Source organism: Littorina saxatilis, linkage group LG7 (assembly GCF_037325665.1).
Source record: "Littorina saxatilis isolate snail1 linkage group LG7, US_GU_Lsax_2.0, whole genome shotgun sequence".
NCBI classification, from domain to species: Eukaryota; Metazoa; Mollusca; class Gastropoda; order Littorinimorpha; family Littorinidae; genus Littorina; species Littorina saxatilis.
Window position 1 is genome coordinate 26,341,392 of NC_090251.1, and position 24,916 is coordinate 26,366,307.

The window sequence follows — 24,916 nt, forward strand, 5'->3', positions numbered from 1 at the left end:
CTCTTTCTATCTCTCTCTCTCTGTCTGTCTGTCTCTCTGTCTCTCTGAGTCTGTCTCTGTCTTTGTCTGTCTGTCTGTCTGTCTCTGTTTCTCTCTGTTCCTCTCTGTTTCTCTGTCTCTGTCTCTCTCTCTCTTTTACCCCCGCTCTCTCTCTCTCTATAATTCAGTAGGTTCGATAAGTCCAATACACTGGATCATCTAGCTTACCGTGGCTCAGAACAGGTCTGGGTCGCTATGCTAGGAATAAACAGGAACAGCGCAAGACAGTACGAGCTTGACCGGGACCTCATTTTGGAAGCAAAACACAGAGAAATTGACAGCTGAAAAATAGAATTATAATATCGTTATAATCATGCATCAGCCAACAAATTAACAGGTGCTCAGTGTCTCCGAACCAGACGACAAGTGCAGACATACAAAAAACAAATAATAAAAAAGATTAAGTGTTCTTGGCTGTTTCCCTCTTGTGATTGCCTGATAACCTCGTATCATCGTCCAAAAACCATTGCACTTTAAAAAGAAATTCATATATTTGCATACACTTAGTTTAATTGAAGATGCATTATCCTACAGTTAAGACAAGTGCAGACAGACGAAGAACAAATACTAATAAAGATTAAGTGTTCTTGGTTCTTCCCTCTTCTGATAACCTCGTATCGACGCCCTGCAACCATTGCACTTTAGAGAGCATATATTTGTGCAAACACTTAGTTTAATTGCACATGTAATAATTATCCAGCAGTTATGAGTAACCTAGTGGAAATAATATCTTTTTACTCACTGCTGTGTTTTTCTATTTAAGAAGTAGACTTTTGTTTTACACAGCTTCTATTATTCGCTAGCATGTGACCCTCATCTGGGAATATTGATTATTGTACTTCACCAAGATGGGTTTAGAATGTAACATGTTCTGTGACTGATCAGATTACCGGTGTACAATTCTCGATGAACACCGGCAATATACTCATTGAACATCTTCTAGGGAGGTTCATTAAATTACTTTCAACTAGTCTCTGCATTCATATGCATTAAAGACAGAGCAAAATACCGGCGAAAATACCAAGACGATTGTTTCATGCAAATAGATAACGTCGATCGCGGGGCTACGTCAGTCAATTCGAAACACTGCTTTTTGTTGTTGGCTGTCTATCCATCAAGCAAAATATCCCCTCCCCCCCCCCCCCCAAAAAAAAAAAAAAACCCAAAAAACACCCAACAACACCCCAACCACAACAAAAGCAAAAACAAAACATAAACCAAAAACCCCACAAAAATGTATGTCAAAGAATAACATTGGAACAGAGTAATACAGTAATAGGATAGCAATACAAAAACACATTTCTTGTGAACCAAGCAGGTAAGTGAACTGAAAGTAGTATGTGAAGAGAAGAGAACCATAAAGGTCTTTTTGCAATCGCAAGCAGAAAAGCAGGAAGGAGATTGTCAACAGATTCAATAACAATAACTCTGACAGGCTTCCGTACTTCCGTTTCAGTGGGGTAGAGTTTGTGTCAAAAAGAAGAATTATTGTTTTCTAAAAATGTTCCGGGAACTAGCTAGAACAGCACATGATTTGCTCTGATGTATGTAACTTATTTCGAAGGTACGTCGTATGAGCATTTTGCTTTTCTTACTAATAGGTTATTTCGTAATTGACAGTTATTGACATCAGATTATAGAACAAAATCCCTTCACTACGCAGGAAGCAGACACACTGTTGATTGTTGGAATGTGTCCAAGTGGAAGGATGCCCTCACTCTATGACAAACACCTGCACAGATCCCTGGTGGTGCAAGTAATTACACGAGCAGGATTATGCGTTTCACTCTGTGATCTGTGAAGTAGAAAAGAAAAGGATGACTCAAGTGCAATATCATTAGATGAAACGTTACTTTGCTGCCCGTGTAAGCGATGTCTTCCACCAGTACAGATCTGTCTGGGCTTAAATGAAAAATATCTTATTACGATGACACGTGTCAGCCATCTACACCCTGCCTACTTCATGTGCAGAGTGGGAACTATGGCAATCCGAATGGTGCAAATGACCCTTCTAGCTCTTGATGTCTAAATAACGCATTATTTAGCTAAATAACGCGTTATTTAGCTAAACAATGCTTTATTTAACTATATCATGCATTATTTAGCTAAATAATGCATTGTTTAACTTAAACAATGCATTATTTACAGATACAGAAAAAAGAGAGCACAAAGCACTAAACAATGCATTGTTTAGCATAAATAATAGATTGTGTCTGTAAATAACTCATTATTTATAAATAATTACGCGTTTTCTCTAAACAATATATTATATGTAAATAAAGTGTTATTTAGATAAATAAAATATTATTTAAATAAATAAAATATTATTTAGATAAATAAAATATTATTTGGATAAATAAAATATTGTATGTAAATAAAATATTATTTAGATAAATAAAATATTATTTAGATAAATAAAATATTATTTAGATAAATCTTCTTCTTCTTCTTCTGCGTTCGTGGGCTGAAACTCCCACGTACACTCGTGTTTTTGCACGAGTGGAATTGTACGTGTATGACCGTTTTTACCCCGCCATTTAGGCAGTCATACGCCGCTTTCGGAGGAAGCATGCTGGGTATTTTTGTGTTTCTATAACCCACCGAACTCTGACATGGATTACAGGATCTTTTTCGTGCGCACTTGGTCTTGTGCTTGCGTGTACACACGAAGGGGGATAAGCCACTAGCAGGTCTGCACATAAGTTGACCTGGGAGATCGGAAAAATCTCCACACTTAACCCACCAGGCGGCCGCGGCCGGGATTCGAACCCTCGACCTTCCGCTTTGGAGGCCGACGTCTTACCACCACGCCACAGCGCCCGTCATTTAGATAAATAATTTATTATTTACTGTTTTTGCCTTGAAATAGTATTATTACGCTAAATAATGCTTTATATAGCTATATAATAGGTTTCCGCTATATAATTCATGATTTGGTAAATAATACATTATATACCGTAAATAAAATATTATTTACCGTAAACAATATTCATTGTTTAGCGCAGTGCATCGAAGCCGATATTTCTCTTGTTGTTTTTTACCACGTGTTTCCGTGGATCCACGAGAGCTCTGTTGATTCTCAAACTGACCAATCAGACAACTAGCATCTGTCTCGGCGTACTAAAGCTACATCCGCTTCGCTTCCGACCATCTTCTTGTCAGGTGGCTAACTTCAACTGATGGTACAACAGCAGCTATTTCGTTCGCAGTCGTTCATTCTCCATGTCCAGATGTAAAAGATGTTCCCCCATAAAACTTTAAAATACGAACCCTTTGCAGTGCCAGTTCCTGGACAACCGCTGTAGTTAGAGTTCTGATCAATTCAGCGGGAACGTTCCCTTGTGCTTGTGTAGCCATCTTGATTACATTTGGATTGGATTGGATTGGATTGGATTGGATAAGATTTACAGTCCAGTGAGGTTACCCTCATGGAAATTCGGGCTGCTTTCTCCCCGGGGAAAGCGAGCTGCCATACACACGGCGCTACCCATATTTTTTTTTCCTGCATGCGTGTATTCATGTTTCCTGAGACTTAATGCCGTGTGAGATGGAATTTTTTTTTTTACTTTATTCCAAGTCCCACGGGTATTTGATGGACATTTTTATCTATGCCTATACAATTTTGCCAGGAAAGACCCTTTTGTCAATCGTGGGATCTTTAACGTGCACACCCCAATGTAGTGTACACGAAGGGACCTCGGTTTTTCGTCTCATCCGAAAGACTAGCACTTGAACCCACCATCTAGGTTAGGAAAGAGGGAAGAAAATTGCGGCCTGACCCAGGCCTGAACACGCAACCTCTCGCTTCCGAGCGCAAGTGCGTTACCACTCGGCCACCCAGTCCCTTGGCGGAACCGGATGTGGAGTACCGGATACTGGGTTTGCCAAGACAGTGGAGAATCAACAGCGCTCTCTCGGATCCACGGAAACACGTGGAAAAAAACAACAAGAGAAAAAACGGCTTCGCGATGCGCTAAACAATGAATTGTTTACGGTATATAATATTTTATTTACGGTATATAATGTATTATTTACCAAATCATGAATTATATAGCGGAAACCTATTATATAACTATATAAAGCATTATTTAGTGTAATAATACTATTTCAAGGCAAAAACAGTAAATAATAAATTATTTATCTAAATAATAAATTATTTATCTAAATAATAAATTATTTATCTAAATAATATTTTATTTATCTAAATAATATTTTATTTAGATAAATAATATTTTATTTACATATAATATTTTATTTATCTAAATAGTATTTTATTTATCTAAATAATATTTTATTTATCTAAATAATATTTTATTTATCTAAATAACACTTTATTTACATATAATATATTGTTTAGAGAAAACGCGTAATTATTTATAAATAATGAGTTATTTACAAACACAATCTCTTATTTATGCTAAACAATGCATTATTTAGTGCTTTGTGCTCTCTTTTTTCTGTATCTGTAAATAATGCATTGTTTAATTTAAACAATGCATTATTTAGCTAAATAATGCATGATATAGCTAAATAAAGCATTGTTTAGCTAAATAACGCGTTATTTAGACATCAAGAGCTAGAAGGGACATTTGCACCATTCGGATTGCCATAGGGAATCTTATTGTGAACAGGTTAAGAATAAGATCGGCAAGCAAGACGGAGAATAGAATGTAACAGAAGCTCTTTGATGTTTTTTGTAAAGCGTCCGCACGTCTCAGAAACGCTGCAAAATGCACGACACTAGGTCTCGCTTTGTCAACAGCCGCGTTTCATTTCAGCGCTGTATTGTGAAGCATACCATATGCATTATGCATAGTGCAATAACTGAGTACTTGACACTGCCATCGAAAACTCTTCATTGCCTGTCGTCAACTTGAATCACAGAAACAGCAAAATGCATAAGTGGTTAAATTCCGATGAGGACCGTTTTTAATAGGTAGAATAATTCACATGGACAGTTAGTTTGTTGACTCCTTGTTTACGACACTTAAACTGCTCAACAATGACAATTTCTAGGACGAAATGCGCCAAATAAATAGATATAAACTTGGCCAAAAATTATTGCAGCACATTTCGCACGCTAATAAAAGCATTAAAACGCAATTAATTTCAGTTGAACTTTATATGCTGGAAAAGGTACGTGTGGCAGCTGTTTATGGCATTTTTCCGTATGATGGCACTTTGTATAGGCATCCCGTGACAGCCTGTCAAACAAGGTCACCCCTATAAATCGACCTGGCAAATAAACCATAGTCCCGTATTTTAAAATCTTCAAAAAAAGCAGAATAATAGTATGTACAAACCAAACACTTTTGTCTACCATTGGAAAGGGCATTCAATGTCCTGTTCAGAGCGTATTGTCTCTAGTCTTTGTGTAGCCTGCTGTCAAAGGTGGTAGGTGTCAACCATTTCAGAGGCCAACAAAAGCACGTTTTGCGGCCATTTTTGAGGGGGTCCTCCACTAAAGTTCGAATTGCATTCAAAATTTCAGATTATATGACCAATAGGCTGACCAAAGTCTGTGTTTCTTCTAGACTATTCGAGTGGTATTACGTACATTTTCCAAAAGAAACACACAAATATTCATATTAATTTAGGATTTTACGCCCCAAAAATCATGACTTTGCTTTCTAAGCAAAACATGGTTGTGGCAAAAGATGCCAATGTTTCAGGCAGATCCGAGTGCTGGTTTACATTTTCTGGAGATGGGAACACGCAAGAAAAAATATCGTTCGCCGTCATTGGGACTGTGTATACTAGCTGTGAAGATTTCTTGTACCACAAGCAATATATCATACCTCAATCACATACAGGGTGGTCCCAAAAAATGTAGACAGTTTTGCGTGCCTGTCATTTCTGCTACAGGGCTCCCACCTATTCTTTTTCACCTGGAATGTCTCACACAAGCATGAAAGTTTAGTAAGGCACAGTTTTTTTTTCTTTGCAACATCATTTCTGGGCGTAGTTCAATAGTTCATCACATTCTCAATCCAAGCACCTCGTCCCCAGATCTTTCTCCTCCAGATTTCTTTCTCTGGGGGTACTTGAAGGAAAGGGTTTACCACAACAATCCACAGACAATACAAGCGCTAAAGGAGAACATTCTTCGTGAAATCAGGAGGATTCCACTCGAGACCTTGGACAGAGTTATCAACAACTTCAATGTCCGTGTCGCAGCCGTAATCCAGAGACGAGGTGTTTGGATTGAGAATGTGATGAACTATTGAACTACGCCCAGAAATGATGTTGCAAAGAAGAAAAAACTGTGCCTTACTAAACTGTCATGCTTGTGTGAGACATTCCAGGTGAAAAAGAATAGGTGGGAGCCCTGTAGCAGAAATGACAGGCACGCAAAACTGTCTACATTTTTTTGGACCACCCTGTATGTTAAACGTAACAAGATCTTAAACAGGACAGTTTACTACTTAAAGCATATACTATGTTTTTGAATGACAGATAGCTAAGCGGTATTCATTTCGTAAATTATTTAGAAAGTAATTTAAAAGTATACAAAGTACATAAAAAGTGTCCCTACCTCAAAGCGAGAAGAAATGTGTTAAGCAAAACCACACAGCAGTAGTGTGCCGACACCAAAGACTCAACTGACTTTGCAAGCACACGGTGTCAAACTTACCCCTATGTGCATTTAACTTCCTGTTTCATTTTCAAGTCTATTGTTGCGACGGCACGATTTTCAATGAGCTTTTTTTGTTTTGTTTTTTTAACATGTATCGCACAACAGGTGGGATCTCAGAATGGAAACCAGTTGAATTTTACGTGTTTTGCACATTTGTTCTTTGGTACTTGTATGTAAGTTTTTGTTGGTCTGGGTTAATGTTTGTGTGTGTGTGTGAGGGTACGTGTGTATGTGTGTATGTGTGTGTGTGTGTGTGTGTGTGTGTGTGTGTGTGTGTGTGTTTGTGAAGGCCACGGCGAATACAGGATACCGGATATGAAATTCAAGGAGAACCAGCGAGGAACAATGTTGTTTAAAAGCGATGCTGACAAAAGAAAAACTCTTTGAATAGAAACGTTTCACAAGTTCTCCTGGTTTTCTTCTTTCCTACACACATCTTGCACCTACCAAAATTATTAACGCAAATCCCACACGCTGCAGTAGAGAGTATGAGCCTCACCATGTTAGCACTGAAAATCTGTGTAGGCTGTTTGAAAGTATGTTTTCCCTGGAGATGGATCGTTTATGACAAAGCTTCTCCAATGTTAGAATTGTATTTTACTTCATATTTCCGTGATTCAATGGCTAAACAGGGGATATTACACACATAGAACTTGAATAGTACTTGAATGATAAAGGTTTGTGATGATAGACATGTCCACACTTCTCGTTGACTAAACACTTGATAACGAGCGTCACTGTCTTCGAATGTTTCCTGTGTGTTCGCTCCGGTCATTTTTATATTTAGTCAAGTTTTGACTAAATAACATCGAGGGGGAATCGAAACGAGGGTCGTGGTGTATGTGCGTGTGTGTGTGTGGCTGTGTGTGTGTGTGTGTGTAGAGCGATTCAGACTAAACTACTGGACCGATCTTTATGAAATTTGACATGAGAGTTCCTGGGTATGAAATCCCCGAACGTTTTTTTTCATTTTTTTGATAAATGTCTTTGATGACGTCATATCCGGCTTTTCGTGAAAGTTGAGGCGGCACTGTCACGCCCTCATTTTTCAACCAAATTGGTTGAAATTTTGGTCAAGTAATCTTCGACGAAGCCCGGACTTCGGTATTGCATTTCAGCTTGGTGGCTTAAAAATTAATTAATGACTTTGGTCATTAAAAATCTGAAAAATTGGTCACTGACTCCACCCTTCTTATCAAATATTCAGATGATACAGCGCTAGAAGATCTCTCCAATAGTGACGCAACTTACTTTGCAGAAGTAGAACGTTTCAACGCCTGGTGTAAAGACAACTTTTTAGACCTAAATGTGACAAAGACCAAAGAACTTCTGATAGATTTTAGAAGAAACCCTGCCCCTGTCCCTGACCTGATGATTGATGGTGTGACTGTTGAGCGTGTGACTGAATATAAGTATCTTGGCACAGTTATCGATGATAAGCTGTCCTTCAATGCAAACACCACCCTCATACACAAAAAATGTCAGTCACGCATCTACTGCCTTCAGAAACTTAGGAAGTTGAATGTGAACCCTTCTATCCTCCAAACTTTCTACCGCTCTTTCATTGAGTCTGTCATCACTTTCGGTTTTGTGGCCTGGTATGGAGGTCTGAGTGTGAAGAACAGGAATGTCTTAGTGCGAATGGTGAATGTCAGTAGCAAGGTGATTGGCAGGCAGCAAGCAAGTGTGGAGTCCCTGTATGAAAAGCGTGTGGTGAGAAAGAGTAGGCGGATAGCTTCAGATAGGTCCCATGTCCTTGCCCACCTCTATGAACTCCTTCCCTCTGGCCGTAGACTTCGCACGCACAAAGCTAGGACACTCCGGCTGCAAAACAGCTTCATCCCCAAATCCATCACCCTTAGCAACATGTAAACACATCCACATACCCGACCCAGCCCCTCTTCTGCCAGTGCAATCAGTAGTAATGTACATGTATGTATTGGTTTTATGTACAACCGTATATTTTCTGATATATTGTATGCTATGATATTTTGCAATGATGTTTAGCCATAGTTCGTTATACGCGCAGGTGTGCGAGAATGACTGTAAGCGCAGTGCTTTAAAGATGTCCATGTGTGAACGTGTAAGTGGGCGTAGTCGAATGTCCATGTGGGAGTGGAGCATATAAGAATGCCCATGTGTGAATGTGTAAGTGGAGCGTATAAGAATGTGTAAGTGGAGCGTGGTGGAATGTCCATGTGTGAATGGGTAAGTTGAGCGTATAAGAATGTCCATGTGTGCGATGTGTAAATGAGACATGGATGTGTTCATGTCTGAATGCGTAAGAACAATGCAAGGAATGTCCAGAGAGGTATGTGGAAGGTGTTTCTATAACCTGCCCTATTATATAGTGCTATATGTTTTATGTAAAATCAATGTCTTGTTTGTACTATTGTTATGTACCACGCCTGAATTTCTCTATGAGATAATAAAGTATTCTTATTCTTATTCTTAAAATTGTAAAAAAAAAATACAAATTTATAAAACGATCCAAGTTTACGTTTATCTTATTCTCCATCATTTGCTGATTCAAAAAACATATAAATATGTTATATTCGGATTAAAAACAAGCTCTGAAAATTAAATATATAAAAATTAATATCAAAATTAAATTCTCCAAATCAATTTAAAAACACTTTCATCTTATTCCTTGTCGGTTCCTGATTCCAAAAACATATAGATATGATATGTTTGGATTAAAAACACGCTCAGAAAGTTAAAACAAAGAGAGGTACAGAAAAGCGTGCTATCCTTCTTAGCGCAACTACTACCCCGCTCTTCTTGTCAATTTCACTGCCTTTGCCATGAGCGGTGGACTGACGATGCTACGAGTATACGGTCTTGCTGAAAAATGGCATTGCGTTCAGTTTCATTCTGTGAGTTCGACAGCTACTTGACTAAATATTGTATTTTCGCCTTACGCGACTTGTTTTTCTTTTGTGTTGTTGTTGTTTTTGTTCGTGGTGGTGGTGGTGGTGGTGGTGGTGGGTTTTAAAAAGGGATTAATCTGTCTTTCGAAATCATGCTCATGTTATGTAATTCGATGACACAACTGAAAACGGCTATTGACTTAATTAGGTAATTAAATAATTAAGTAATTAGTTTTGTCAAGGCAGGTACAATATACCACCGGCGTTGAATTTTTCACAACTCAGCTTGTGTGCCCACGTGACATTCTAGGCTACGTAGCCGAGACTTTTTGAATCTAACTTCTTTTAGGAGATATGAGCAAATAGTAATCTTTTCCAAACTATCTGCATCCTTGTGTGAATATTCCATTCAAACCTACGCATGCATCTGTATAAGCTCGCACAAGAGATCTACTCTGTTGTCAATGTCCAGTTATACCTTAGTTTGTCTTTGACAAGAAGGCAGGTCTTCTCTTCCAGTTGAACGGAACTTCTGTAGTAGCCAAGCCAGTTCACTATCGTTTGGGGAAACTTACTACCGACGGTATGTTTTAAGTACAACTATCTCTATCTTCTCTATTCTGTAAACACGTGCGCGATAATTCGTATAAGTACAGGATCAAAATGAGACAACAATTATTCCTTCTTGCAAAAAGGACATTGTCAAAACAGTATTCCATATGAACAACAAATTAGTAAACAAAAAAGTTCTTTTGAGATTTGGTAACTGCTGGCAAATAGCAATGTGTGAGTTGTAACAATTATGTGTATCTACGTCACTTTTTGTCGAACGTACGCTGTATCTCTTTCTTTTATTCATCCTTCATCATAATAAATGCTATAAAACAATATTACGTTATCATTTCACAAATAGCTGCAGTGTGTGGCCGAGTACAAAAAAGCAAATATTCAACACAAATTACATAGAGTAACATTTAACACACACTCATGCACAACACTATTTAAAACGTAAATCGAAAAATCATCATCTCCATGGCATGTAGTATATGACAACAAGAAGCTAAAAGTATGACATAAATTCTCAAGCAGTTTTAACAATTTCCAGTCCGACTTTCTTGGACATATGATAATAATAATGAGAGCTTATATAGCGCGAACCACAGTGAACTGTGCTCTCCGCGCTTTACATGAATAAAAACCATACTATTTAAACATCAAATACATATACATTCTAACAAAAATAACGTAACAATATCACCACGTCCTTAAATGTATTAATTGCCTGTGCAAATGCACATCCTGGCTTATACAAAAGAGGGAGAATAACACTTGTATGATAGAATATTGATGTATGAATTGAAGAAATGTATAAGAACACAAGAATGTATGAATGACAAAGAACAAATGTTTATTTTTGAATGTTTTATGTATGTTTTATTACGGACACAAAAGCTCAGCAATGCAATTTCTCTTTTAGAGATTAATAAAGTTATTGTATTGTTGTATTGTATTGTATTGTAGACATAACATTCAGTCATTTAGTTTGATGTGGATTCATCTCCTATGCTCAAAACGAACCTGATGGCAAATTATTGAAGAAAACAGTGACCTTGATGCGCCTTATTAAAGTACTTATAGTAGTTAGTACATTTTCAATCATTTAAGTTAGAAGATTGACACAGGTGTCGGGTATGACAATCATTAAACATATTTGTTTAAAAACATTAAAAAAACAAACATCCTCAATCTGCACATAAAACAGACCGGCTTTTGATTTCCGATGTGTTGTGAATTAACGTCTCGACAACAAACTAGCGATGAACTAAATGGTTTACTAGGTAAAGGCGGTATGTTTTAAGTACAATAAAAACCTCCATAATCTGTATTCTGCAAACACACAAGCGAGTATTTATAAGCAGGATGCAAATAGGAAAACAATCATTACTTTTTTTCAAAAAGCATATTGTCTCAACAATATTCATATGAACAACAAAATAAAATAACATCTTTTGAAGAATGGTAATTGCTGGCAGGAGAGATGTAATATCTATGTTCTTCTGTATATGTATAACATAATAATTATGTGTTCAGGTAAGCAGTAATAAAATAGTTAGTAGAGGTGCTTTCTACTACGATGTTGGTGTACATAATTGTGCCATAAATTTGCGTCCATAGTGAGTCTGCTACGCGTAAGAGCCTGCTGCTACACACAACATAACAGCACAAAAATCGGTTAAATCGATTCAGCTGTCGTGGAACGGATTATCTTGAGCTCGCCGCAGTGAGCTTTTAGAGATAAATTCGACCTCGTGATTGAACTCGAAACGCAATCGCGACATTTATCAAAGCCGACCAATCTTATTGTACACTCGTACCAAAAAGTTCAGAAACCCTGATACTCGATCTGCAATGCGACTTTTACAAATTCATAAGAATTAATTGAACTACTTGATACATTTTATTTGTGTTGAAAGTAGTAAGGCATATGGTCCTATGTTACTTCCAACACTTTGTTTGACGACTTACAAATTAGTTGGAAAATGCGGATATTCAAGTAAATGGAATTTTTGTGTGTTCAAAACAGGCCACAGAACCCAAACGATGTGGCGGAAGTTTTGGACAAGCACACAGAATATTCACCTGTTTGGTTTTTATGTACAATAAGTCTACCCAACCCCCAAGCCCCCACCCCCCCCCCCACCCCCCACCCCCCACCCCCCCCCCTCCCCCCACCCCACCCCCACTATGCTTACTGTCAAAATTTGTCATTACCTCCCCCGTTTATAATTCACAATTATTCTGTTAAGAAGGCTGTACTGTTGCCATTCGAGCGTTTCTCTCCCAAAGCATTAGAACCTGCTAAAAACTGATCCAGCTTTCAAACTAGCACCGGCTTGATTCAAGCTAATCAAGGACAGTACAGTACGGTCCCTCGAGGTTAAAACTAATCGGATTTATCATCATGAAATAACGGATCACTGTTTTTAAGGCTTCAAGCGATGGTAATCAGAATCAATAACGACGTTCCGTTTTCCAGTCCGTGCTTTGCTGTACCCATCATCAGGGTCATTGCACACGTGGTCATAGGCTGCGCCAGCTGCTCCACTTTTCTCCTTCATTGACCCGTTCCCAGCCAAGTTCAGTTTGTTGTAGTCGTCCGTAAGTAAACCGTCCTCAGGTTTTGTGCATGCGCGGCTGTTCTCGTTCAGTCCAAGGGAAGGAACTGCGCTAATTCTGTTGTAAGTGTCAGGAGTTGCGCCCCCGGGAGCCTTTTGCGAAGAGGTGTTGTTTCCATTATGGCTGATGGTATTGTACTCGGTGTCTGGCTGTCCGGGTTTAGCTGCAGGTTCAAACTTCTTGCCTTTCTTGTTGACAACACTGTACACATCCTTAGGATTGGGCTGGGTCGGTTTCTCACCCACGATTTTGGCGAGGCTGTACCCTGGAGTAGGAGTCTTCTTGCCTGGTTTGTTGACAACGCTGTACACGTCATTGGGGTTTGGTCTTTCTGGTGTCGCGTTCTTCTCGCTGTGGGCTGCAGCGGGTTGTGCCTCGTCAATGCGACTGTAGTCGTCTTCTTTGCTCCCGTTCAGCCGCTGGAGGTTAGGACTAAGAGAGCCGTTGGTGTTGGTGCCATCGTCTGCCAGGTCATAAGGGTTGATGTCTGAAGACGGTGTTGTTGCCACGTCGATGTCTGTGTAGTCGCCGTCACGACGTGAAAACGGGTTGCCTCGTCTTTCAGTGGCTGTATTCCCCGCGTTGGTGCCTACACGCAGAAGGAAACAAAATCAGTATAATCAGATGGTATGTCAGCCAATGTGCGTAATTGTTCTTCTTGATGCTGTTGATGACGATGTTCTTCTTGTCGCTCAGTGTAAATAACGTATGGACTGAAAATAGTTAACATAATTTTTGTTTTGAAATGTTTTTGTTATTATTAGAACGTTCGGTTACTCTTTGCAGGTTATGTTAATGTTGTTGTCGTTGTTGTTGTTGTTGTGCGTTGTTTGTTGTTGTTGATGATAATGATGTTGTTTATTCACAAGTTTTATTCCACTTTGTTTCAATTCTTGAAAAAAAGCACTACTTTGGCTGAGCTAATGATAAAACACAATGATACACACCACGCACACACTCGTTACAACTGGAACAGATATACAGGGTATGAGAAGCAAGAAAATCTGAAATGATTTGCAGACGCCTTTAAATTGGAACCCACTTTTTTTTTCTCTCTGTAAATCCTCCTGTTTTGATTAAGTTCCCCATACCCCCTCCTACATTTTGTTCTTCTGGTTAATAATTGTGTTGTCCACCATCATGAAAACTTGTGTAACTTAGCATTGTTATGATCACGTCAAATAAGCATCTGCTTGAGTTCGTGTCCTAGCTGCATTTTTGTCAATTGTTTCATGTCATGTATTTTGAATAAAATTGTGTTTAAACCAAGAAAAAAAATTGGAACCCGAAAGTTACAGGTCGAGATTTTACTAGATAGCATTTTCTTAAACTCTGGCCAAGTTCCCACCAATTAACCCATAACAGTGGCTGTGCATTTTGTTTGAGACACAATTAATAAGTATGTACTAAATATATTTAAACACAATAAATTATTGATAACCAGAACTGTCCTTACCTCCAGCTGTCGTTGACAGGTCCTCGGTGTTTTCGTTGTCATCGTCAGGTTTGCTGTAACAAAGCAAAACATAATTATATAAAGCAAACTGCCTGTAAGTTTACAACTTGTTGGGGTCAAGTTTTGACTAAATGTTTTCAGATAGACCAGGAATGGAGACGAGCGTGGAGGTGTACGTGTGCGTGTGCGTGTGTGTGTGTGCAACAATTTCAGGGAAACAACCTGACAGATGTGTGTAAAACTTTACACGTGAGCTCGAGTTCTTCCAGAAAATATCCCGACTCACATTTTTCTTCTTCTCTATTTAATAAGCAAATTGCGTGACACTTTTTTCAAACTTACTTTGACTCAGTCCGGACAGTAGCTAGGTCGGATACTTAAACATTGATCAGTTTGTTCATTAAATTTGCCATTAAAATCGAATTGCATTAACAATTTTTTTTATGAATTAGGTCTTATAGTGGCATGCATTGCCGATACCAAGTGGACCCGTCTCGGTCAACAGGTTTCGACTCGCCAGTTTTGTGTAGTCTCCATGATGACTGATTCCGGGATTTCAGTGTCGATCTTTCAGTTTTAGGCCGACATATCGACTTAATGTTTTGATATCGCTTGACGCGACTAGTACTTCCATGCATCGTATATTTTGAATACTTCATAATATTAACAAAGGGGGAACAACATCAGACAGAAAATTCAATTCGCGAACGAAGAAGGTGGTTAGATGTTTACGCTGTCAAATAATGTTCAGGGGATTTTAGGTTGACCTAGCAATTTCTTGCAAAAAGATACATGTCGCACTTGAGACATGAAAAGAGACCGCATAAGAACGTACAGGAGAACTGACAGATAAAATCACGAAATAAAACATACGCATTTTTTTGTAGTCTTTTTCCTACCCTGTTCAAATAAAAAATTCCTGCATGTAAATTGTAGGCGAGAGATATATAATGCCTTTGCAACCTTTCTCTGTTGTCAACCTAAAGACCAAATCTTTGAAACATTCAGAGGCGGGTTCACAAAGCTTTCAGTTTGTGTTATATACTAATTTTCTGACAGCATACGTACCTGCCTACTAATTCGAGACCTGGTCGAGCGACAACGTGACTTCAATAATACAGTGTTCTAGATGGTCGAACGTGTAGCAAAGACCTGTACGGGTACGTGCAGATATTGCGTCACCTGTGACTCACTTTGTTTCTCTATACCTTGTTTTGCTCCCACCAAGACGTGTAGATCTTGGCAAACGCGTGACGTAAAAACGAGATTTGATGACGTTATCCGTACACGTTTCCGTACACGTCCTGAAAAGTGCCAGATCTAAATCTGTGTATTGTCTTAGGCCAACAAAAAAAATAGTCTGTTTACGGTAACATAGGCAAGAGGTATGTGGGAGGTGTGGTTATAACCTGCCCTGTTATATAGTGCTATATGTCTTATGTAAAAATGTCCTGTTTGTATTATTGTTATGTACCACGCCTGAATTTCTCTATGAGATAATAAAGTATTCTTATTCTTATTATTCTTCTTAAAAGGGTCGGTAGGTCGGGATTTTTTTTTCTCCCAAAAAACATATTTTTTAGTTATTTTGCCAAAAAAAAGGACTTATTATTTAAGTTATTGAGACATCCCAGTGCACAAAGGGATTTATAGAGCAAATCGAGAAAATTCATTATTGAACGAAGCGCATATAGCGCTGAGTTCAATAATTATTTTCGAGATTTGCTCTATAAATCCCTTAGTGCACTGGGATTGTTTCAATAACGATATTGTCAGTACCGCCAGAGAAAAAAGATGATTCAAAACGCGCATTTGAATAGGCATAACTGTGTGGTCAGGTCGTGGAAGACTGAAGTTTTGTGTGGGCTGTCTCGAGTGTGTCGTGCTTTCGTCATAACGCAAACTCTTGTTTTAATTTCTGTTGGTAACTTCCAGTGTAGCGTTAAGCTAAAAAGTGATAATCTTTAATAGAGATCTCATTGGAACTCGGAGAAAGGGCTGTGCACTTAGACAAGTCATTTGCGATTCAAAACCTCCAGTCGAGCTTCGACGGATTGACTGTGCAGAGTGGTGCCGCTTGAATTGACTCAATGATCGACTGCTCGACGGTTAGCACATTTTCAAAATAAATGTGGTATGTTTCTCGTGTTGTATCTTCACTCATCGAGGAGTCTGGTACTAAATATGAACAGTAAGAATGCTCTGAACTCTACACGTATTATATCCCCATCGGTTTTTCGTTCACATTTGCCCAACATGTTTATTTGCTGAGCGGGGTTTATGTCGTCTGTTAGGCTAGAGCAATCGAACAACGGCAGTCTCATTTCAAAAACAAAAATTGCTCGTCACGTTGCATTGAATCTGCACGCATGAGGCAGGCTGGTAATAAGTCTTATATATGGTAAGAACGTTCGGAACCCTACACATTTTCGATTTCGATTGTTCTTGCCTTGTTCATAGATGCAAGTCGAAAATTAGTTGAGACGCAGCGGCTTCTATTTTTAGATCAGTGGCACTGTGGCACAGGCACATGCAATCTGTCAGAAAAAAACCCACTTCTGCTTTAATTGAGAAGCAGGAAATTTATGGCCATTTGGTATTGTGGAGAATATAAGCTACATGTCATTTATTAATTCTGAGGATGAGAGTACAGTCTCGCTTAGGCAAAGGGCGGAAGAATACGCTCTGTGGAAAAGTTAGCGCACTCTTGGAGTGCGCTAACGGTTTTAGCGTATCGCCATTAGCCAATCAACTGGTTCACATCAGTCATGTGACACCAGTACCTACTGACAATTATTATTATTATTATTTTTTTTTCTTTCTTCCCCAAATGCTAAAAAAAAGTCTAGGGTCGCGCGAAAAAAATAGGGTCGGTCGGGATACCGTAAACAGACTATTTTATTGCTGTTGCCTTATTTGACCATGTGAACGCGCGGCGTCCTGGGCTGTTTTGTTAGTTTGCTTGATTCCTTTCTTTCCCCGTGATAACGTTACTTTGTTCGGGCACAGTCGAAGTTTGCACACCTATACCGTAAAGGAATTTTGTGAACTCCGAAGCTTTACAAAGGGTTCTGCAGCCATTTCATCTTTTATCACAAAAACATAAATCAAGGCCTTACCTTTGGCGACGTTTTCTCCTGTAGACAATGACGACGACGATGATGACGACGACGAGCACAACGGCAGTTACCATAACCCCAGCGATGGCAGCAGCGCTGTTATCACTCTCGCCGTCTGGAGTTAAGTTTGCGGTTAGCAAATGCAGAAGTGATCTATGAAAAATGTATTTACTTCCTAGGACACACACACACACACACACACACACACACATACACTCACACACACCCACACACACACATACACACACACACATACACACACACCCACACCCACACACTCACACACTTACACACACACACACACACACACACACACACACACACACACACACACACGCTGTGCGCTTTGCCGGCTTGTCACTTCAAACGATCAGCTGGCAACAGCTTGCATCACTGTACGTACTCTTTGCAAGTCTCGCCGTCTGGAGTTACATTTCCGGTTGGTATCGCTGGAGGGGAAAATTGAACTAGAGAAGGCCTTTTAGCAAATGCAGAAATGATCTATGAAAAATTTATTTACTTACTACACACACACACACACACACACATACACACACACACACACACATACACACATGCACACAGACACACACACACATACACACACACACACACACACACACACACACACACCGCCCAGAAAACAGCGTTTCAACACTGCAGTTCAAAAAGAGAACGGTTATTACCTGGAGGCGACCTGTAGCACACAGGTGACCATATCGGATCTGTTCTGTCGCTTGCAGTGTGAGACTCTTCCGAAGATGATGTCGCGGTGCCTGATAGGGTGGACGTGCTTTGAGGTCGTCCAGAAGATGTTGTAGAGTCTCCATTTGAATAAATTCAAAAAGTTCATGACAGCATTAAATTGACCTTTTATCTCCTACAACATTATATCTAATTAAAGAGATCGGACACTGAATGACTAAAACAATAGATTCCGCAAATATTTTGCTTGTGATATTGTCAGAGTGTGTTGAAAAAAGTTTGACAAAAAGGTAGAGAATTCTATCGGACCGACTTTATCATACGGAATATTAAATATGATGACATGCCAATAATTAGATAAACGAGGGTTGGGTAGTTGAATGACGTATCTGTTCAATCAGTTACAATCACAGGACCTATGTTGGAAGTGGTGTAAATCCCTGGTTGTAATGATGTGTTTCTTTTAAACTGTAACGCGTCTTTCCGATATGGCTGAAAATAGCGAAATAACATGACGTTTACGTGGGCTAAAGTTTCTCGATTCGCATGAAAATATTTCCTGGAACATCCGATCGATTTTTTTACCAAATATTGACACAATGCCGAGCAGATCGGGTCCCTACTATCACATATAAAAAAGAAAAAGAAAAAAAAAAGTCCAAACTGACCCTGACATGTTTGCACCGTCCTGCAAAACGTATCAGTAGATGATCATCCACATTTTGAAAAAAGGCACAAGAAGAGAGATCGTAATCTGATAAATGTGCATGTTAAGTGATATGAAAGCGTTGTTTTAAAGTGTTCACAATTTGCCATGTCCAAAAATAGATATAAGTATTCCTTCAGAAAGTTAAATAATTATGATATTTAACTAATTGTAGTGTAATCAAATTATATTAGGACGTAAACGTGCGTGCGTGTGTATGTGTGTACAAGTGTGGGTGTGTATATGTGTATACAGCATGACTTCCCTTCTTTGTCTCTGTTAATCTAGGGAGAAAATATCCAGCGATATTTCTCCGTAGGCCTAAAGTTCGGCCATGACCTAGGCAAAATAACTTGCGCAGCCGCAGAAACAAGAAAATTGACAAAACTGGCCTTGCCAAGACTGAAACAAAATATAGTTCTACAACTTCTAGGCTTGGGTTGATTGCCCATGTTGAATTTCCAATCATTTGTTGCTGCATCCCATGAAAAATTCTCTTTACTTTGGTCATGCCATATATACGTTACAGCTCCGTCCATCCATGGTATCGCGTGATATTTTGTCTCGACGGGGTGAAAGAATATAATGACGTCACTCTCGGCAGAGCCTCGAGTGACGTCATCATATTCATTGACCCAGTCTCGACAAAATATCAGGCGATACCATGGATGGACGGAGCTGTAACTTATACATACAGCATGACTTCCCTTCTTTGTCTCTGTTAATCTAGGGAGAAAATATCCAGCGATATTTCTCCGTAGGCCTAAAGTTCGGCCATGACCTAGGCAAAATAACTTGCGCAGCCGCAGAAACAAGAAAATGGAAATCTTTTATGAAATGATTGGGAGCCACGCAAATTTGACCTCTTGATTCCGACCATGAACCCGCTGTTGATAATCTGGAAGGTCGTACCAGAAATGCAGATCTCACCTCATCTGTGATCAGATGGGGCGAAGCAATGCGTGATATCTTTTATTCTAAAGCCTTATGGCTCGTTTCGACAAGCATTAAACGGATGAAATTAATCACATGCAGTTTATTCTTCAGAAAAATGCACACACAAAAATGGGTTGGGTTCGGTGATTTGTACATTATAAACGTCTTCCTCACTATAGATTCGCTGATTTGTCTTATGAAGCCGTCATCAACACGAACACAATGATTGCAGAAGCAAACTCTGTACCTACACGACCGAGACACAAGACTGATTATTTCACAGCTGCAATGTGAATAGAGAACAAAGACGTTTTGGGTAAGCTTACTCACGTCAGGTCTTCACTGACAAGCTAGGAACAGACGGAAAATTCCGAACAAAAGTAAATGACGTCAAAGTCTCTTTCGCTTTGCGTGTAACTTTGTCATGACGTCTTTTTGTGACGACAGTATACGCGACAATTTGTTCGCTTCCGGTGTCATTTTAGACTGAAAAGCAACTCAAAAGGAGCTAAGCCTGTGTCTTGAAACAGATGAAACACTCTTTTGGATTGCCGTTTCAATGTTAACCAAAAAGTTAAAGAAAAAAAAACAAGGTTCAGTTGCGAACTGACAGCGGATTGAGCATTTATTCCTGTTGATTAAGGTACGATTGAAGCTTTAATCTCTCCGTCACCCAACAAGATTAGATTTGTAGCAGACGAAAAACAAAGTGTGCGTTTTTCCTGTCTTGTGAAGGCGATTATGTCGTTACAAGTTATCTGTACGTTGTGAAGACATTTCAAAATTTAGCTTTGGTGCATCACAGGATAATAAGCTTATACGTTTTCATCCATGGAATTGTTTTTTTCGTCTCGGCAGGGTGAATGAATTCATGATGTCTTTTCCGGAACTGGACAAAACTGGCCTTGCCAAGAATGAAACAAAATATAGTTCTACAACTTCTAGGCTTTGGTGAATTTCCAATGATTTGTTTCCACATCCCATGACAAATTCTCTTTACTTTGGTCATGCCATATATACGTTACAGCTCCGTCCATCCATGGTATCGCGTGATATTTTGTCTCGACGGGGTGAAAGAATATAATGACGTCACTCTCGGCAGAGCCTCGAGTGACGTCATCATATTCATTGACCCAGTCTCGACAAAATATCATGCGATACCATGGATGGACGGAGCTGTAACTTATACGTATTCCAAATGACACGCCGTGGATGGTGGCACGCCTAGTTTTTTCCACCGCAGGAACAACACCCAATTCGTTCCCCCGCACGCGGAAGCAAAATTGTTATCTCGCAAAGGAATTGCCCCGTGAAGGTACGTTGTGGCAAATCACATTATTAAGTATAGATATTCTAAAGCAGAATTGCCTAGGCTATATGTATAATATGTAATTTATGTCTTGTTGTGTACTCGTGAACAGTGGCGTTCAATTTTCTGCCGAAGTCCGTGAAAATTATACAGAGAGGTCTCAATTTCGTACAATTAACCTAGAACTACCATTTAAAGCACTATTTTAATACTCACAGTTTAATCTTCGATACCTTGCAGCCTTGTATGCGCGTTTTTGGGCACCAGCATCGTGGATAAGCTGCTCTAATCTAGCGTTATTTTGTGGTACTCGATTCTCAGTGGGTAAGGTCCCCCGCAGACACCAGATAAGGTCCCCCGCATTTTTGACCAAGCTGCGGGGGATCTTACCCCGTCAAATTTTACTGTTGATCTTTGAACCGATCGTGAGTCTAAACTAAGGTAAGCTTAAACTTAAAAATGAAGAGCAGTATCCACAAGTAGTTTGACTTTGACCAGCAAAAAGATTTAAGCCCTTCTGTTGACCGTGCTTTGTGTTATTTCATCATTTTTAACGTGGGAGACAGTATTTCTGACTTGTCTTGATGACATTTCTTCTCTTATGTAGTACACGAGAGTGTAAATGGTAAGACAACTAGCTGATCCAATGCAAAATAAAGTACCGAACAGTATGATATAAACTTCAATACTAGAAAGTCTGGTTATCTACTATTTTAAGGCATTAATTTGGAGACACCTACCATGTTGTTCGTCTTGCGGGGGAACGAATTGGGTGTTGTTCCTGCGGTGGAAAAAACTAGGCGTGCCACCATCCACGGCGTGAATGAGATCCCTAGACTTTAAAACATTATTTTTTATATATTATTTCTTTGATGATGTCATAGCCGGCTTTTGGTGAAAGTTGAGACGGCACAGTCTTGCCTCCAATTTTTAATGAAATTGGTTTAGATTTAGGCCAAGCAATCTTTGACTAAGTCAGGAATATGGGTTTGCGTTTCAGGTTTGAAACTTAAACACTAATTAGTGCAAGGTTAAAAATGGATTGAAAACAAGCTCAGAAAGTTAAAAAGAATAAAGAAAATCGCGCTTTTCTGTTAAGCACAAGCGATACTACGCTATACCGGCTTGCCACTTCAAGCGATTAGCTGGCCACAGCTCGGAGTTATGTATGCTTTGCGTAGACCATTAAAACTCATTGCCCAGACCATTAAAACTGCTGTCACACAAAACAAGCTTCCTCCTACTGCAAAACACTTGAACAAGTCTCAAGTTCAACAACCCAAATTGTATCTCTTGCCCAAGATACACAAACCTGACTCTCCAGGCAGACCTATTGTGTCCGCTTGCAGTTGCCCCACTGAGCATCTGTCTCAGTACCTCGACCATCTCTTGCAACCAATCGTTCAGACACTGCCTTCATACATCAAAGACACCACTCATGCGCTTCACCTTCTGGGTGAAATCAACAACAACCCTTCTTTTCATCCCAACCTTCTGTTCACCATGGATGTGTGTTCTCTGTATACCTCCATCCCTCATTCCGACGGACTTCAAGCACTTCAGTTCTTCCTAGACAACCGTTCTGTTCGCGACCCACCCACTCCGATCCTCCTCCGTCTCGCGGAGCTTGTCCTCACGCTCAATACTTTTGAGTTTGATGGACAAGTCTTTCATCAGATAAGTGGTGTCGCCATGGGCACTAAAATGGGACCTTCCTATGCTTGCCTATTCATGGGCCACCTGGAATCCCAGATTCGTTCCACTTACACTGGACCTCAGCCTGAACTGTGCAAACGCTACATCGATGATTGCCTCGGTGCCACCTCTCTCTCGTTGTCTGACCTCACTGATTACATACATTTTGTCAGTAACTACCATTTCTCCATCAAATTCACCTTTGATATCTCTCCTTCCGCAGTCGCCTTTCTGGATTTGAACATTTCCCTGTCTGATAGCATTCTTTCCACCAGTGTTCATTACAAAGACACTGATGCTCACACCTACCTTACTTTCCATTCCTCTCACCCTTCTTCCACCATCCGGAGCATTCCATTTTCCCAGTTTCTCAGACTGCGCCGCATCTGTTCTGACACAGATGACTTTGAAGAAAAAGCAGCAGAAATGTCTGACTTCTTCCTTCAACGTGACTACCCATCCAGCCTCTTGAATGTGGCCTTACATAAAGTTCGCTGCATACCGAGACAAGTAGCTCTGCAGCCATCATCCACCTCAGACAGATCAGACAGACCTGTGGCAGTTCTGACCCACCATCCCCACAACCTACCTGTTCGCCACATTTTGAAAACCAATTGGTTCATCCTTAAGTCTAGCCCCTCTGTTGGTGAAACGTTCAGCCTGCCACCCTTGTTGGCCTCCCGACGGGACTGCAACCTTCGAGACTCCCTGGTTCGATCCTCTCTTCGTTCGCCAGTTCCCCTACAACCCGGCACACACGCATGCCAATACCCTCGTTGCCACACCTGCCCCCACATTTGCCATTCTACCACTCTGACCGGCCCCCAAAAAGATTTCAACATTAAACGCACGTTCTCTTGCACCAGCCGCAATCTCATCTATGCCATATCCTGTCTCAAATGCCCCAAAGTACTCTACATTGGTGAGACCGAAAGAACCCTCTCTACCCGCTTCACCGAACATCTGGCAGATATTCGGCATCGCCGCTGTAGGTCTGTTGCCCAACATTTCAACAGCAGCAACCACACCTCCCTGGATGCACGTGTGAAAGGTGTCTGGCAAATGTACAGCACCTCCACAGACAGAAAACAAGTAGAGTCCGATTTCATATTATCCCTGGGCACATCCACACCTGACGGTTTGAATGCGAAAATGTGATGTACTTGTATTCCCCAAACATACTGTGGATTTACGGTACGTGTGTTTGTGTGTGAATGTGTGTGTGTGTGTGTGTAAGTGTGTGTGTGTGTGTGTGTGTGTGTGTGTGTGTGTGTGTGTGTATTCATGTGTTTGGTTGTGTGTATGTGTGCGTGGGCGTGCGTACGTTTGTTTCCCCCCCCCTCCCCTTTTTTTTTCTTTTTTTTCCCTCTGTCACCACCCCCCCCCCCTTTTATGAATGTGTATCACTTTTTGTCTAGTATGCCTGTGCCCATGACTTCATCTAACCACTTCTCTCCCCTTTCATTCATTTCCGTTCCTAGAGTTCCTTCCCTTTTTTGCGTGTTTCCCCTCCATTTTCTTTCAAACCTTGTTCGTTCCGTGTTGCGTCTGCTTTTTGTTGTCTTTTGTGTTCTTGTTTTTCCTGATGAAGCTTCCATAAGCGAAAATTCGTACCGTCTTGTCTCGTTCTTGTATTGGTGAGTACGGTATTCCTTTGTTTTTTAACTTTATGCTTTGCACGTGAACGCTTTCTCGGCCTCGGGTATCGTCCAAGCTGTTCAGTATTGTCTTTGTGAAAAATGCAGTGCGTTCAGTTTTTTTCTGTGAGCTGGACATATTGACTCAATGTATCAATTTCTGTTTGCGCGAGTTGTTTTATTCCTGGTTTTGGAAGTTACTTGTTTAGGATTTGTTAAGTGCGACGAGTTACCGAGCAACGTAACTCACTTCAAAACTCACCTCTCATCCCAAAATACAGTGCTGTTTGTCAAGTGAAAATATCTTCATTTCTTTTGATGGTCTATCTATAGCAACGCAATTTACTTTGACTGGCTCAAGGGCGGATCTAGGGGGGTCCGGGGGCAATCCCCCCCCCCCCTCCCGGAATTATATTTTTTCAAGGAAGCAAAATGCTGCAATCTAGGGCCACCTGAGCTCAGAAACTGTAATTTAATCATCTCTCTCTCTCTCTCTCTCCCTCTCTTTCTCTCTCTCTCCCTCCCTCTCTCTCTCTCCCTCTCTCGTTTCCCCTGAAGGGGGGGGGGGGGGGGCGGGTCCCCTTACCCCCCCCCCTAAATCCGTCACTGTGGCTTACGAACAAATCAGTC

At 40.2% G+C, this 24,916-nt stretch overlaps 2 protein-coding genes across 3 annotated transcripts in view; one reads left to right on the forward strand and one right to left on the reverse strand.

Annotated features, from left to right (window-relative positions):
• The window catches only part of LOC138971029 (uncharacterized), a 417,720-nt gene that overhangs the window by 271,830 nt on the left and 120,974 nt on the right, over positions 1 to 24,916 (forward strand). The gene's annotated exons all lie outside the window — the stretch shown is intronic.
• The window catches only part of LOC138971022 (uncharacterized), a 33,245-nt gene continuing 20,618 nt past the window's right edge, over positions 12,290 to 24,916 (reverse strand). Inside the window, exons 8-10 of the mRNA XM_070343621.1 lie at positions 17,299 to 17,413; positions 14,180 to 14,232; positions 12,290 to 13,312 (exon numbers count right to left, since the gene is read on the reverse strand). Of these exons, the coding sequence (XP_070199722.1) occupies positions 12,531 to 13,312; positions 14,180 to 14,232; positions 17,299 to 17,413 (950 nt within the window). The 3' untranslated portion in view covers positions 12,290 to 12,530. The remainder of the gene's footprint in view (positions 13,313 to 14,179; positions 14,233 to 17,298; positions 17,414 to 24,916) is intronic.